The sequence below is a fragment of the Taurulus bubalis genome (assembly GCF_910589615.1).
Source record: "Taurulus bubalis genome assembly, chromosome: 16".
Lineage (NCBI taxonomy): Eukaryota > Metazoa > Chordata > Actinopteri > Perciformes > Cottidae > Taurulus > Taurulus bubalis.
Genome location: NC_136604.1, coordinates 5888453 through 5905850, shown reverse-complemented (window position 1 = coordinate 5905850; position 17398 = coordinate 5888453). Strand labels below are relative to the sequence as shown.

General features: G+C 43.0%; 1 protein-coding gene across 1 annotated transcript; it reads left to right on the top strand.

The window, feature by feature from the left end:
* Positions 1-384: 384 nt before the first annotated feature.
* fhl3b (four and a half LIM domains 3b) lies at positions 385-16814 on the top strand. The gene is made up of 6 exons (XM_079231718.1): positions 385-405; positions 9978-10145; positions 12367-12541; positions 13383-13552; positions 14393-14579; positions 16161-16814. The coding sequence occupies exons 2-6, from the start codon at positions 9990-9992 to the stop codon at positions 16310-16312; spliced, it is 840 nt and encodes a 279-aa protein (XP_079087844.1). The 5' UTR covers positions 385-405; positions 9978-9989; the 3' UTR covers positions 16313-16814.
* Positions 16815-17398: the final 584 nt, after the last annotated feature.

The following is a 17398-nucleotide window of genomic DNA, read 5'->3' as shown; positions in this document are numbered from 1 at the left end:
CCTTTATTGTTCGCTGTAAAACACATTCAATTAGATTATTATGAGGATTTTCCATTCAGAGGTAAAAAAGGGGGTTACATCAGCTGCAGGAGGCCAAAAGCCTACTGTATACTTAAAATATTCAATTACATTAAAAAAAGAAACACACGGAGTCTACCTTCTTTCGGCCTGAACTCCCCACAAGGTGAAAGAAAGACAGGAGGAGGAGAGAGGAAAGGGGCGGGGCTTGGGGAATAGTTCTGGGTTTGTTTTACGCACCAGATGCTCCATTCAGTGGAAACCCGTCAGTTCGCAGCTCGCGGGAGTTTCACGGAGGATTTAATTATCTGTCATTTTATTCTCCAGAGCGGACGAACAGCTCGAGACTCCTGAGCATCTCCAGAGGCAGCCGGTGCGCAACGAGAGGTACGTTTCAAATGCGGGGACTTTCTAGAGGCTTACAGCTCTGTGGTGCAAAACAGGAGATGAGACGTTCACGTGAGCTGTGGTGGGTTCGCATTGATATAATCTCCTGAAGCGTGGACGTCTGCTCCACGTCCACCTGGGGCAACAACAACAACAACAACAACAACAACAACAACAACAACAAAGCTGCGTTCATGAAGCCAAAACATTTTGAATATCTTTTCAGGTAGAAAAGTGCTGCATGGAATCGAAACAAAAAATGATATATATTAAAGAGTTAATAACGTTTATAGACTTGATTGCTAATAAGAAACTGATTGTCGGGAGCATTCATTAATATTACCAACATAACATCATTACCAGCCAAAAGGACAAAAACATACAAAATAAAGGGATTTTTCACAACCTGGCAACCGGGAATATTCTATCGTTAATGATAAATAATTGATCTCAAAAGTATAAGTAAATGATTAATTACTAATATTATTACACTATAAAATATGACATAGCCAAATACCCCCCCCCCCCTCACATCCAGGATGGACCAGAAAGAAAGCCCTTTCATCAGAGTGAGGAAGCAGTGGATGTTTTAGGGGCCTGAGTGGGGCCCTTAGTGAGTAACTGATACTGTGAATAAGTGCATGCGGCCCCCGTTTTTCTAGTAGGAGTCGTGAGAAGAAGAACAAGGAGACCTATGAGGAAACAATCCCCTGCTTTAATATTCCTTGAATTTGCTCGGATGCATAAAATACGGCTTCACATCTGGACGAGAGCACAATATGTCACACAGTCGTTGTTCTTATTCATTATTGAGGCGCGTCACCGTTCAGTCTCGTTGAGTTGTTAGAGTGATGTCACGTCTCCTTCAGATTACACATTTTCTTCTGGAGACTCAGTAACCCACCTACACACACACTCACACACACACACACACACACACACACACACACACACACACACACACACACACACACACACACACTCACCTCCTGCTCCAGCACTGCTCATAGTTTCCATCACCGCACGCCATCCCCATACATACCACCACCATGTTCCAATCCATTTGGGTGAAATTAATACACTCATTGAAACAATGCAGCTCTGGTTGCATGTGAATGTGTTTAAGAGAGGAGGGGGTCTTTTTGGGGGTCTTTCCCACAGAAAAGAATTCTTGACTTTTGTCAGAAAAAATGCTTTCCTTGTTTTCTTCTTCTTCTTCTTCTTCTTCTTCTTCTTCTTCTTCTTCTTCTTCTCAGCCACAAGGTTTTGCCACGTTTTGACCACAATCACATTCCTCTGAGATTCTTCCGTTGGGCGAAAGTTGGGCCTCCTCGTGTACAATCAGTGGAGACGAGCCAGACACAAAATAAAGCAGTAAAGGGAGATGTTTTTTTTTGGACTGTCAAAGCGACTGTCGGTCGTATTAATCCGACAGAGCGTCTCATCGTGAGTCCGTCTCACTCGTGCCTCGGACTTTTCCATTTCCCATTTCTTCGGCACGCGTTGATTTACTGTCTTGCTGAGAGAGAGGTGAGAAGATTGGTACCACTCTCATGTCGGTTAGCTTAGTTTAGCATAAAGACTAGCATAAAGGCCGGCTTAGCTTAGCATAACTTTTCTTTATGCTAGCCTAACTCTGTGCAAAAGCAGCACCACTGTAGCGCACAAGCCAACATCTTAACTATTCCTTTTTTTAAGCATGAAAGAGACATTTTGTTATCGGGATGCATTATTTAATGGCCGGAAACATTTCCTCAGAATGAAAATGGAGCGGTTGATCCGCTTCACTGTAAAGACTGAAAGCAAAGGGAAACGTGCCCAAAACAATTTGCCTAAAGCGTATAATTAAAACGTTCCGTCTTGTATTTTAATCCATACACAAACAGAAATGTAAAAAGAACAATTGTGGTGTAACATGCTGAAACTGTTTTTGCCGAACAACACCCAGGAACATTGACTTCCCACATCTCCTCTACTCCCTCGAAAAAACCCCAAAATGGTAATTTTCACATTTCAGTTTTCGTTCCGATTAAACAAAATGAGATACAAAGTTTTATTTATTGAGCTTTAGAGATTCTGGTTGGCGGACTTTGTTGCCCTGGTTCAGAGCCCGGCTAGCTGTTCCCCCATGTTTTGCAGGTTCCATGCTAAGCTAAGCTAACTGGCCTCTGGCTGTTGCTTAAATTTGTACCATCCGCGCCTCAGAGAGACGCGTTAATCTTCTCCGATAACTCTGAGCAGGAAAGCAGATCGGCCATTTCCTTCAAATGTCTAACAGCTCCTCCAATGAGTCAGAGGAAAGGTCACACATTTGTCTGGAGTAGTAGTTTCCACTTCAGTTTGGAGTAAATATCCCTTCTTTTTTTTTAAGTCTGCTTTTGTATTTGCACATCTCCAGTTGCTCAAACCCCTCAGATGGTCTGTCCGTGTCTTTACTGCAGGTGTAGCGGTTTGAAACCGACTCTGCCTTCAGAGGAACAAACACACGCAGCAGCAAACATGAACCAGAGACAGCGGGCCGGTCTCTCGGGCAACAACCGTCTGTTGCCATTAACACCCACGACTTGAACCGTCCAGAGCCAGCTGGCAGACGATGGGAAAATATGTTTACTCGTATGTTTGTTTTGGATGATAGCTAAAGATCAGGCCGACTATTTATTTGCTTTGGTCGGCGTTTGCCTGCAAACACAATCCAAAGGCAACAGCCGCGCTGCCAAAAGGGACTTCTACGAAAGATACTTCATTTCAGTCCGGCCACTTCATGACCGCACTTGATTGCAATCTGTTTAATCTGCCCCTCTACTTTCATTATTCCGTCATTGGCGTAAACATTTGGACGTTTCACATATATTTTTAGCCGCACTCGGCCCTGGATGGCAATGTCAGTCGGTCCGCCACTGAAATATCTCCGCTAAATTTGATTTATGACCAAATACCTGCAAACCTAGCAACATTCCCATCAGCCTCAGCGGTTCTTTGTGTTAGCATTTTCTTATGGTGAGCTTGTTAGCATTTAGCTCTGTCAGAGCGGTCAGGTTGCACTTTTTTTACTGTGAAAATGACATTTTTGGGGGGGGTTTCAAGGGAGTTGAGGAGATGTGGGACGTCATTGTTCCTGGCTGTTGTTCGACAAAAAAATGTAGTGAAGTAATGTTTACTTTCCATCCCGTGTCTGTAAATTCTGAATCATTTTCCAGAAACCTCCTGATCCAGTGTGACACTAGTTAGTAAAGGTGGAACGTAAACAGTGTTCGGTTCAGGCACACGTTGTCAGCTGCAACATGCAAACAATTTGACAAATATGGTGAGTATAATAAGTGGGAAAGTTTCGTCTTGACCTCTGAAAAAGAGCACTCTATGAGCACTTTCTACTTCGTCCCAGAGCTTTTAGCCATGTCTCATAGTCTTCCTCTGTGGTGGCTGAAAACTCAATAGCAAGTAACCAAATTTGGTTTTGGACTCAATACTTTTATGTTTAATTTTTTTTGTTAAATGAAGAAAATATTTCAGATAAAAAAAAAAAAAAGCATACATCTTTGAGTTCAGGCAGTGTTTTTCTAACAAGGAAATTCAAATCGGGGCCTAAAGGTCTCCCCAAAGTACATACTTATTTCCAAGTGAATGATTATGATATTATAGAACCATAAAGTTCGAGGAAGCAAAACTGTACAGTACTAAATAAGAAAAGTTCCACAAGCTTATAGTGTGTTTTTCCTGTTTCGTACCTCAGTAATCATCCCCCCCGCCCCCTCACCTCCATCCCAAGGACCTCAAGTGTCAGGTCACTGTGATGAGGACTTGGCGTGGCGGTGACTTGTTTACTTGTTGACTGACTGAGATGTCTATTTGTCAGTTGTGTGGACAGCCTCGGAGGAGAAACTCCAGCTGCGGTGCACATTGTTTCACTGGATAAACAAGCAGCCGCCTGGAGTCATAAAATAAAACCAGACACGTATTCGGTCTTCAGAGGTGCTCTATTCCCTGATATTATTGGCTTAAGGGTAACGGTTTGTGTGTCGTTAACATCCAGGGATGCTGATCGTGTTATGGTTCAATGCAATGATGATGAATTAATGACATAATCATATCAAATTAAGCTCAGCCTCACGACTGAATCACTAGTTTGACCTTATAAGGAAGCGATTTCTCACGTTCAAGGAGCGTGTTACACATCAGAACACTGTCATCGTTTCCAAACGGCGAGGAGGAGCAAGTCATCCTGATGAGGCCTTTAATCGGCGACGACAAAATGTTCAAATGTTGATCTTTGTGCTTCGTTCAGCCCCGAAATTAGACATTGAGCGTCTTTGTAGCGGGATGAACGGGAGCGATGTCACCAGACAACCAGAAGAGACCGGCCTTGTTTGTGCTGCTGCAGCAGACTCCTCTGTTCTCTGTTGTTGCCGTGTTCCACGCAGTATTGTGCCGCTGTCATTATTCACATTCAGCCACGCAAAAAAAGAAAAAGATCCAGGTTATGCAACCCGTAGGAGTCGCACAATGTGAGGACTGTTCTGAGATTGAGAGGCCGCTAGAGTACCCTAATCCATTTCAGGGGGGAATAAACAGTAAAGTGGGGTGGTAATTAAAAAGTCAACTTTGTGACGTGCTTTTTATGGTTTTAACGGAATGTTAAAGAGTCATTTAAAGAGCGTGACGGCAATAGAGAAAGCAGTGATTGTACGTTGAAGCATTGGGGAGAGAAAAAGGCTGTATTTATCGTTTACGAGCAACCGAGCAAAGAAAAACGTCAGAGCCTCGAAATGTTATTTCCCAGTCAGAGATCTTGAGAATAAGAAAAAAAAAGAAAAATAAGCATTACATTGTTTCTATCTGATTTCACTTGTTAAGCATCACACATATTTAAAGTAAGTGAAGCTGCAGTGTCACATCAAAGGGTCTGAATAGTTGTGTCAATGTGATAAAAACTCACATTCCCATGAACCTCAGCTTTACTCCCTGTTTAATGCTATGAGCAAACGTGAGTGTGAATCGAGTGTCGTGAGGTATTTACATCTCATGGTGGCGCTAGAAGAAAAGTCAGAGTCTCCAAACTCATTGGGACACATCACCCGAGGACCACAAACGTCTCGGCAATATTTCACGACAATCCATCCAGAAAGTCTCTACATCTTCTGCCGCAAACTAAAAACACATCTTTTTAGACTATACCTTGAATATAGAAAGTAGCACTTAAATGGCACTTACTTGTAGCACTTTGTAGTTAACTTTCTTTAAGAAATTGTACTTTCTTGATTCTTGTTGTTCTGAGTTTGTACTCATGGTTGAATGCACTCATTGTAAGTCACAGCTAAATGAAATGTAATGTAATGTAGTTGTTGAGATATTTCAGGCTGGACTTTCTTTAGCTGCAGCCCGTAAAGTCTCAGCTCTGAGTATGTTAAAGGAGACAACAGTGATTGTAACTTTAATAATATATGAAAACAGAACAATATAGCATGTGCAGGGAATGTTATCTTCCCTCCCACAAAAAAATAACTCAAAAAAAGACACATAGGCTGTTTTATGATGCATGAATTAGTATTTTGTTTGTCTGACAGATTTAACACGTTCCTACATATTTTGTTCCGCTGGACTTTATTACGTGTGACAGAGGTTTTTCATCATGCACTAACCTCAGACACGAAGTCTAAATTCCTCCGCGGGGGGAAAATAAACAGTAACACCCAGCGGCGGCGGCTCTCATGGCCCGCAGAGAGCTTCTGGCTGCGTCCGTATAAGAAACTGTCCAGGTTGTTGAGGTGTAAAATAACAGCGACGAGCCATGAAGGGACATGAGACAGGAGGCCTGATCCTGGGAGACAGTTGCCATTTGGCTGATCCTGCGAAGGGCTCCTGTAAATCTCTCACCGGGTACGGTTAGTGTATCGGTAGAGGAATTCAACATGTCCACTCATCGAGGTGAAATGTGGGCTTAAATAGCTTCGGCAGCCGCGCTACTAGAAAGAGAGTACTTAGACAGGATGGATGAGTGTTTGGTTTTAACGTCACGTTTGAGGAGAACAGGGGCGACAAGTAGTCTTGGGTGTGATCCAAGAAGACACCTGTTGAGGGACGTGAACGCCTCCTCAACGCGTGAGTCAGTGGCTCAGACGGCGTTGAGGGCGTGAAGTGAGGCACATTCTTATAACAGATGTTTAGACGGCAGTCAGTTGTGACCGTAAAAGCGAGAGAATATCTGCATACGGTGCAATTGCAAAAACAACAAGCGTTCAGTCCGTATGCTAAGCTAAGCTAATGCTGCTCCCCGCTTAGTGCTCAGTTTCTCACTCGACCGTTTGTACAAGTCCCACCATATTTCCCCCCTATTTTATAGCTGACTATAAAGTTATAATGGACTGCCCTATAGGAAGCATGAAATATATTGGTCTCAACATAGATGGATTTTTAATTAGACGCCTTTGTGTTTTGGCCTGAGTCCCACACAGATTCCCTGTTGGACGCCCCAAAGGAGAATTTGATGACAGGCAACAGCTGGAGACCACAGAATGTGTTCACAGATGCTGTGGCTCAGGAAGAGCAACATAAAGCTCAAAACTAGGAAGACTATGTCCGGAAGGGGGAAAAAAACCATTGTTTTGTCACATGCATTCATCGTTGGACATGGATGGACGAGAATAGAAACCCGAACCCCTTCAGGAGGGAAGTTGTGCTGATTTCCCCCCATCCAGACAGCAATCTGACAGAAAACAGACAGAGGATGTGAAGTCCTCTCTGTTTTGTTGACCCAGCTTGATGCCCTGCAAGAGGAAGCGGCGCCGTTATCTGCAGGCGGGGAGGCGGCGTGAGGGACGTCCTCTGCGTCGTGCGAACATGGCATTGGGAGAAAAAGTCTCGGAGTGATCCGTGGCCAGAGAGGGACTTACTTTCTGCTTCTTGCATCGGCTTTTAGGACATGAGCGGGAGCAGACTGTGTTTATCCTTTTCATGTTTATCTGAGATTGCTGCATCATCGGTCCGCAGAAACAAAATGTTTGATAGCAGTCAGACGCGAGGAATGTAAACTGCTCTTTCTCGACAACTCCTTCGGCCGGCGAGATATATAAAAAAAAAAATGCTTGGAGGTTACCGACCACGGAGCGCAGTACCTGCAACTGTGAACGCGTGGAGCGGGAAACCGTCGTCATGATGTGATTTTAATTCTAACCAGACTCACAACAAAACCACAAAAAAACAAGATGTGTTTCTGAGGAAACAAGTGGCCTTCATTAGCTTGCGCCGAGCTGCTGGGCCCTCTCATCATTTAGGCCGAGCCGGTGCTGTCCTCTAAGGGGGAGGAAGGGGTCGGTCTCAACTCATTCCACGATCCCTCAGGGAGATTTCAAAGCTGCACGGTTTCTTCGGCTGCACTTCGTTGAACCCACCTCCCATTTTCTGACACTATAAAAACATGTCAAAGCCCCTTTGTGACCAAAATGGGGGGGGGGGGGGGGGGGGATTATAAACAATTACTGTCTCCAAGTGAAATATTTAAGTGGCTGCCTTTGTAAATGTTCCAGACGTCGTGATCCTGAGCATGAGCATATACCCGAAGAGACCGCTCCTTATCCATAATCTTCGTCCTCACTGTATATATCTTTTCTGAGCCTCGCCTGCCTTGACTTAACTGTTCCACAGGAGGGTATTTTAACCTCCCACACTTCATTTCCTCGCTCATTTCCGTTTCGCTGCAGAACATGCAGAACATGGAGGTCACGTGCCCTGCTAATGCCTCATGGCGGGATGATGCTATTGCCAGTGTGCCCAGCCTTTATTCCACCTGTTCCCAATAAAGTCATGTATTTAAATGACTACTTCTCTTGAGATGAGTACATTTGACCTTCTACGGAAGGTCGGAAGTTGTCCAGACATTCAGGTTCAAACTTAGAAGTCTAGGTTACATAAAGCTATTGTGGCATTGATGACTATATATCAGTGTGATGCAGGGCTTAACTACACTTTAAAATATAGGAGACAAACATCTTTTGACCCTCAAATTATGATGAAACATTGCTGATTGTTGTCATTTTGGACCGTGGGTTTTCTCTTTCTTATTTTGTGCTGGCTGCAAATCTTCAGCATGTCTGTAAAGAAAGAGATGAATTATGATTACTTTAATCGTTCTTCTCATGTATTTTAGATGCGACTCTCACCCAGTTGCTATTATTTTTACGCAGCTTCTTCAGGGTCAATGTGATGAAAAGAAAAACACAGATGTGGAGTTAAACTGGACTTAACTTGATGACAATCAACCATATGTCCTCAGTTCTTCTAGTGGGGAACTACAGCCCTGGTAATCATTCCACTGAAATGTTGTACATTGTCAAGATCATAATAATTTGTTTGAACAAAACTAAATGCTTAAGTTGCAGCAATAAAACATCCACAAGTGTGTTATTTTGTTACTGAGAGCTGTGGACAGAAGGAATAAAATGAGTTGCTGCAAAGAGTAACTTGATAAACGAGTGCTGTTGCCCTTTAAACTCAGGCCAAGCAGAGATGAAAAAGAGAGAGAGAGAGCCTTTGAAATGGAGAGCGCTGTTTCAATTCAGCTCCCAACAATTAATATTGTTTAGTTGTTCCTTCTCAGTGCCAAACCGCCGCAGGGGGTTTCGTACAAGAACGAGGGGGAGGGAGAGCCGGAGCCTCATAAGCTTTCAATTATTAGTGAGTAATGAGGAAACAGGAGAAGCGGTTAAATCGTTACAGGCCTGATTTGCAATAAATCAAATCTGAGTTAGCGATCATTCCATTTCCTCCGCTTGCAGGAAACGTGTTTCGAATGTGGAACATGTTTTGTGAAAGTAGGATGGGTACATATAGAATATCAATAAACAGATATCCAAAATCCAAAATATGCACCTCCTCCTCCTCCACCACTTTGTCCCAAGGCGTCTCCAGGGTTCAGTGATCGGTCCTCCACTGTTCTTTGCCCCACATGGTCTCCACTTCCACTGCTATGCCGATGATGGTCTACTCCACGTCTCCCTAAATACAGTCGCTGCCACTTTCTCCACCATGACCGACTGCGCCGCCAAATATTTTACTGGATGTGAACCAACTCTTGCATACTTAACTGATTTTTGATAACAGGCTCTCTGTTTGACCACCATGCGACTCTCATTAACCGCAAAAATATTTTTCCTCCACTTCAAACATATAGTTTTCCTCCACACATCCCGGAAACTTTGATCGACGTTTTCATCACATCCAGACTCTTCAGTACACTTCAGTACATCCTACATTGTTTATGTTCAAGACTCAAAACTCCAGTTTTTATTGTACTTTTTAATGTTTGATTTAATGCCCTGTACTACACTTTGCCGGTGGCGTGTTTTTAAATCCATTATCTTTTTAACTTGTGGGTTTGTGTGTCTTCAGGCGCTCTCTATAGTCCTCTAAAACGTTTATTTTACTCCCAGTTTTTGACATGGCTGTTGGTCTTTATTTCCCAGCTGTATTTCTTCTTCCTGCTCGCTCTCTTTCTGTTTTACTAATCTCGCTCCTCCTTCCTGCGCTGTCTTTTTGCTGATAGCAAAAGCTAAAACTGTGCCTGGAAATTCTCTCACCAGAAGAACGACACCATGAGTGAGCGGTTCGACTGCAAAAACTGCAGCGAGTCCCTGTGCGGACGCAAATACATCCAGGTGGAGGACAACCCTCACTGCATCCCCTGCTACGACCGGCTGCACGCCAACACCTGCCAGGAATGTAAAGAGCTCATCGGCCACAATGCCAAGGTAAGCGCTGCTGTGCAGGGGGCGGAAAGTAACTAAGTACATCTACTTAGTACAGTCATGGAGTATTTGTACTTGTGATCTACTCCACTACAGTTCAGAGGGAAATATTGTTGAAAACTATGGTTACTGATTGAGATTTGCAAAAAGTAAAAAATGTCCTTGTCGATTAATCCTGACAATTATTTTAGTAATTAATCGATTGATCATTTGATCTATTAAACCTTTATAATTGTCAAAAATGAGTCCAAGGTGACGTCTTCAAATGTCCAAACCCCAAAGATATTCATTTTAAAATTGCTTTAAACCGAGAAAAGCAACAAATCCTCAACTGAAACCAGAAAGTAGTTGGCTTTTCATTGAAAGATTATGATAAATCAATCATCAAAATAGTTGATTTATTCCTTTTCAAGTAATAGTTTCAGCTCTGTCCTCAATCATGTATTGCCTCAAATAAAATATAGCTACCCAAGAATATATGAAATAGTAAAAGAAAAACACTAAAATGCTGCTTGATGATAATGCATCACTAAAAAGAATCAAATTATATTTCAGAACATAATGACTATTCAGCCTCTGTATCGACTCCTCTTGTTTTTGATACTTTAAGTCTATTTAAATAATAACACAGAGTACTTCTTCCTCTGCTTAAGTTGTACCTGTCTGACTGCATTATGATCAACCTTCTAACTACTTTTACAAACCAGCTGCCGTTCCTGGAAAACTCTCCTTCCAGAACCCCAAATTGTCAGTAATCCCCTTTAAGTTGCGCTAAAACCCTTAGTCAGTGAAAATGTAAAAGCCTGTCCTGAAGCAAACACCCACAGACGCCATGAGGCCACCAGTGTCCTGTGAGTTATGGACTCTCTGTGAGCGGCTGCAATAAATTATGCTCCTGCTTGCTTTGGCCGTCCTTCCCTGCACAAGACATAACATCAGTGGTTTTCCTTCCTTCTCTGTGTTAGTTGTTTCTTTGACTGTGAAGCTCCACGCCTCAAAAATAAGTTTTTCACCCACCGCTCAATGAGGCCATTTATCACAGAGCTCGCCTGAACTGCAGATGAACTGGAACACAAAGCAGCTGTTGGAAGAAAATCAGCCACCAAGTGGGTTTTTCAGATTTTTTAAGTAAAAAAAAAATACTTTTACTAATGGCCAACCCAACTGTTTGGAGGACTGTGGGATGTCAGGGAAAGTAGGAAACTTTCGGGTTGACTGAGGCTCCCATGTCGGTCAACATCCTAAATACAGGGAACCGAGGCCTGTAGTCGACCGTGACCTTGTGACCTCGTGACCTCCGAGCGGATGGGGGAGCAGCGCATAGATGATCTCCTTGTGAGGAACAATAACATATCAAGTGTTGTTAATTACCTTACAGTTTAGGGTGATTGAATGTTTGTTAAAGGATTAAACTGACGTATCATCATACAAATCTCACAAGAGGACCAATGATGCAATCTGACTTCTCTGTCCTGTCTGTGCCCATTAATTCAAAATGAAGACATACATCTTTCGACACGCAAGTTGTAAACATAGATTAGTAAATGTTAGATAGTCCTGATGTGGCACCTTGCATGGTAGCTCCTCTCATCAGTGGGTGAATGATTCCTATGTAAAGCGTCTTTGAGTATTTAGAAAAGCGCTATATAAAAGTATTATTATTATTATTATTATTATTAAATGGGGTATTTTCGGGGAGTGACTATTTTCTGGTGCGGATTAACACATTTGATGAGAGTTTCAGCAGCAGTATGTGGGACATTAGCCATCATAAACTACTGGACACCAGACCAAATAACACAGACAACACAACACTTCATAGTATATTTGATTGAGCAAGGATGTATTTTTTTATTGGAGGACAATTGTGTTCTTTTTTCCTTTCGAATGCTTCATAGTCTCACCTTAAAATATGAACAAATGTTTAAAAGTGTGTCCTCTCTCTTTATACGTTGGCTTGGTCGTCCCCCTCTGATTGCTCCTCTCAGTCAGTGTCTTCATGTCTTTGTTCGGAGGACGAAGGCTTCATCAGCCTTCTGATCATCGTCTGATGACATCCAGGTGGACAGCAATGCATAGTTGAGGCAATCAGGCCAGGATTCATTCAGTCAAAGGTCACAGTGGGTTCCAACATAAGGGAAGGCCACATGACTGCATTGTGCATGATCAGAGTAATGTCCCTGACCTCCTCCTCCTCTTCCTCCTCCTCCTCTTCCTCCTCCAGGAGCTCTTCTACGAGAACAGACACTACCACGCGCACTGTTTCCGCTGCTTCCGCTGCGACCGCTCTCTGGCGGACGAGCCCTTCACCAGCCAGGAGGACGCGCTGGTGTGCAGCGACTGCTACTGCAGCGAGTACTCCTCCAAGTGTGTGTCCTGCGACAAGACGGTCATGCCAGGTTTGTGACGGCCGTTCGCCCAACCTCCTCCCGGGACCGCTCATTGAGCAATCGGCCAAATAGTCAGAAGGTTCACCGCCTGTCTCTGCGGGGACAGAGAGGCTCATGAGCTTTTGTGTGACATCTTCGATGTGACAGGGAGATTGTTTCCTTGCTCGGCTTAAAAATATCTCCCGGCAGGGTTTTTCAGCCCCGGCATCTGTGACGACACGAGTGCAGCTGGTGTCAGATGACTGAACATTACCCGGGGCCTGTGGGTAGTGTGGGATCTCATAACTCACCAGTTCTTTTCTGGACCCGAGCGGTCGATTTTCTTCAGTTCCTTGCTCGGCCTGGAATGCCTTTTAAAAGCAGGGCCAAGTTCAAGTTTTTAGAAAAAACGCCAAGCATTCAGCTTGCAGTTCAGGGCCCCGAAAGTCATAAAACAGGGCCAATGATTAAAGGAGCTGGGAGGCGTGACCGGCTCCCTAACTTTTAAACATCTCGCAGTGAAGCATGTGTTTTCTTAGCAACATGTGAAATGGTTAAGACTGTAAAATAAATAAATAAAGCGTTCGGATGCCAAGGGTTGTCGCAGCTTGTCAAATTGTTCTGATGGACGATAAGCTGAAGTAATTGTACGCAGCAGGCGGGCGGTGCAAGAACCGGTTCAGCCGTCACACTGAATCACCACTTCTAGTCTTCTCCGCTGTGTGATTCAGGTTTCATTCCAGCTCACGGTTACAGATCAGAGGAATGTCCCACAAGTGACACACACGTTTGCAAATGTGAGGGAAGATGTCAACAAACAATCACAGACGTCTCAGCTTACATCCTCATCTGTGCTCTTCTTCTTCTTCAGGATCAAAGATGTTGGAGTACGGCGGCTCCACGTGGCACGAGGACTGTTTTGTGTGTCACGGCTGCGAGAAGCCGATGGGGGCAGAGGCCTTCATCCCAGACAGCAACAACTATTACTGTGTGCCGTGCTACGAGGGCCGGGTCGCTCCTCAGTGCAGCCACTGCAAAAAGGTGAACCAGGATACGGATTTGTCCGTAGGGAACATTTACAATTCGTCATTTAGTTGATGAAATCCATCCATCGCTGCGTCCCAGAGCTTGCGGCGACGTCTTGTTTTTCCGTCCAACACTACAAGATATGGATAACGATATAGATATTCCATTTTAAACGCTGTAGATCACAGAAAAGCAGCACCAGAGTGTGTTTTGGGTTTTTGCTTCCTAAATGGCTTTAACAGTCAATTATGTCGATCAACTAATTGAATAGTCCACTAAATCAACAAGTGGTTAAAAGTCATCGTCCACTACTTATTTTTGTCCTATTTTTCCAATACAGACAGCATAAACAGTAGACAGTCAGAAAACAAACTAATATTGTGAAAGGAAAGGTCAAGAAGCCATAATCTGATACAGTAGAAAAGTATAGAAAAACATGAATTGATCAAATGCATGATGCATGAAGTGTATATGATTGTGCAAGGAAAAAGCAACTCAGACATTTTTATTACATTTTCTTTTACTTTTAAAGCGTATATGAGCGATCTTACAATATTCTAGCTGGCAGACACCATAATGTCGGGGAATACTGTGGCCATGTGTGGTTTTATAAAAAAATGTCCAGTTTTATTGGAACTTATTCTGAGTTGATAAAAGTGAAGATGTTTTAAACATTCAGATACTAGATTGCAGGATAAAGAAGAACCGAGCAGTGAGCATGAGCACCGATGTAAAAGAGTACCATCAGAGACGCCACACCGGGAACAACTTTGCACCAAAATGCCGCCGGGTAAATCACTAAGAGGAGTTTAAATTGTCCCATTTGACTGATAGAGTTGCCGTTGTGTTCTGCAGGCTCTGACTAAAGGAGGCGTGACCTACAAGGACGAGGTGTGGCACAAAGAGTGTTTTCTCTGCACGGGCTGCAAGGCTCCGCTGGCCGGCCAGCCCTTCACCTCGCAGGGGGAGAGTCCGTACTGCGTCAAGTGCTTCAGCAGCCTGTACGCCAAAAAGTGTGCCGGCTGCAACACGGCCATCACAGGTCAGTGGAAAGTAGCCTGTCGGTTTACGGCACAATATCCCCGGTTTAATTCTGTCTGGGGTTGCTTATCTCAACTACTATCAATCAAATGTCAAAACAATTATCTTCGACAAACAGGTGTAGGCAGTAGGTGAGTCAGGTTTTAGATCTTTACTTTGCATGTTTTCTTATATGACATATCTGAATCTTTAGCTCCAGGTGTCCACCAGTTATTCTCTGACTGTGTCTGTCTGCTGTTTGGTGCTCAGAAAGTATTGTGTACCATGGTTTTTGAAAGCTTTTTCCCCTGAAAACAGAAAAAGGATTCAATCAATGAAGGCGGTGAGTGAACCGAAACAGTGAAGTCACAAGGCCATGTCGCTAAACAATGAGCTGAAACTCACCATGAAGCTCTGTAGAGGCTTTAAAGCCACTGTGCGTCGACAGGCTTCCCGAAGACAAACCTGTGACTGAACCAGTTTTCACACCGGCATTGTCTCCTTTTCCTACCAAACCTGATGCTATAAGCCCAAACAAACTGAACACGTTACATTTAAATGAACGCAGGGAAACAAGATGTATTGCTCATTTTCAGGTTTATACTTTTCATAGTTTGTATTTCTACTTGAACATGTTCACAAGCTTTAATGTTCAAACACATGATTTCTCCATGAATAAACCTGTATTCACCCCAGTTGTAGCGCCTGTTTCTTTAAACCACCTACTCGAATCTGATTGGCAAAAACATTTGTTAAATAATCAGAATCAGCTTTATTGGCCATGTGCGTGGACACAAACATGGAATTTGACTCCGGTTACACTTTGCTCTCGTCGTACATATTCTATACAAATCAACAAGAGAAATATAAAAAAAGACATTAAAGACAACAGAGTAGAACACGGAAACTAGCATCAACATTAACATTTAACTACTATGTACAATATAAATATATATATATATATATATCGAATAATATATATGAACATAAGAACATTGACAATAGACAATACATTTTGGATATTAGTGCAGGAAGGTGGTCTCACGCCGTGGGTGGAGCATCTCAGATGGGTTGTCTGTACTCTAATGAGCCTGCATGTGACATGAGAGGGGGAGGGGCCACATCTTATTGACTTGTTGATTCACATGTTTTCTGATGCAGGCGGCCCACAAACCAACTGGCTGGCACACAGTCTGTGAGTTGGTAGCCTCATTTATACCCACATGTATGTGCACAAGCACTGAAGAGGCTCGTGAGTCCCTTTGTTGCTGTCGTTGATTGTTGTTTGTCTCGTCTAATGTATGCACCTTCCGCCTAACTAAATTCCTCGTTTGTGCAAACATTCCTGGCAATAAACGGTTTCTGATTCTGATTCTGATTCTGATTCTAAAGAACAGACAAGTCAGCAATGCAGAAACAACAAGCAGGAACTTTAATTATGGCTTTGAACTGGAACACCAGCCGGTTGACAGAACTGGCAGAACTGCTGATGTTAATTACTTGAAGTTGTTTCCGCAATGCTGCAAACCTCTCATTAGATTTCCCTCCCCTGGTCAATCGATCCTTCACCAGTTGCTCATGTTTTGTATTCTGCCTCCCACAGGGTTTGGAGATGGGAAGTACGTGTCTTTCGAGGACCGGCAGTGGCACCAACCGTGCTTTAAGTGTTCGCGCTGCTCTGTGTCGCTGGTGGGCTCCGGCTTCTTCCCCGACCGCGACCAGATTCTGTGCTCAGACTGCAACAACGATGACTGAGCGCCACGAGCCGCAGCGGCAACACCTGCGGCTAATATTAAGCAAAACAAAAGATATTTGTCCAAACCTCAGCCTTGCACATGAACACTGCAATATCACTAAGTCACTCACAGTGTAAACTGATGCAAAGCTCAGTATTTACAACCCAAAACTCTCATCGGCCTTTAGCACATTGAAATGTTTGTATAAATTCTGCAGGAACATCGCGTGATGTATGTGTATGACTTCGCTTTTTGATATTTTAAATGTTTTGCACACCAAAGACTAAATGAAATATACCACCCATATACAGTATCTAAAGCTTTAAATTAAACTGTTTGTTTAACACCTTTTTTTTAATGAACCAACATTTTTATGTTATGACCGCTTGGCAAATATTTCTACTTATTAAAGAATGTTCCAACTTATATATCGCTGCCCTTCTGCTCCCACTACTCCCTGTATGTAAACTCATTTGGCGAGAATGTAATGTATATTTTCTTTTCAGCTTACAGCAGTCTTTCCTGGCGTACATACAATAATAATAAATGTAACAAAATAAAGGGTAGTGTATAAATGAATTAATCAGCGGAGTATTTGTATATATGAACATGGACATGCACAATACATTTCATAATGGGCAGTAGGTGTCAGTTAGTACACATTTTGCTTATTTTTCTACAATACACTCAGAAATAGCACCAACAGAATGCTCAAAAGCAGTCTCCTGTTGACTTATACTTATACTATAGGTTTCTCTTTGTACAGGAGGGTCTCACTAAGACACAAATCATCAAGCCACACACAAGTCCTAATTACTCTCATGAGCAGTATCGAGCCGCTGGAACTAAATATTCCTTTTGCTGACACTTCATTTAAAAAATATATATCTTAACCTTTTGAGCCCCGAAAAATCACAACAAAACAAAGCCTTGGGGAGTTACCAAGGAGTTTTAGTCAAAAAACTGTGTCGTTCGGTTAAAAAATGTAAAGGCTATAACCTTTATGCCCAAACACCACCGGTTTGTGGCATGCTGGGTATTAAAATGTGCAGTTAAAAATTAAAATACATTTCTGCTTAAGACATGTGACGCGTTCTAAGAAACC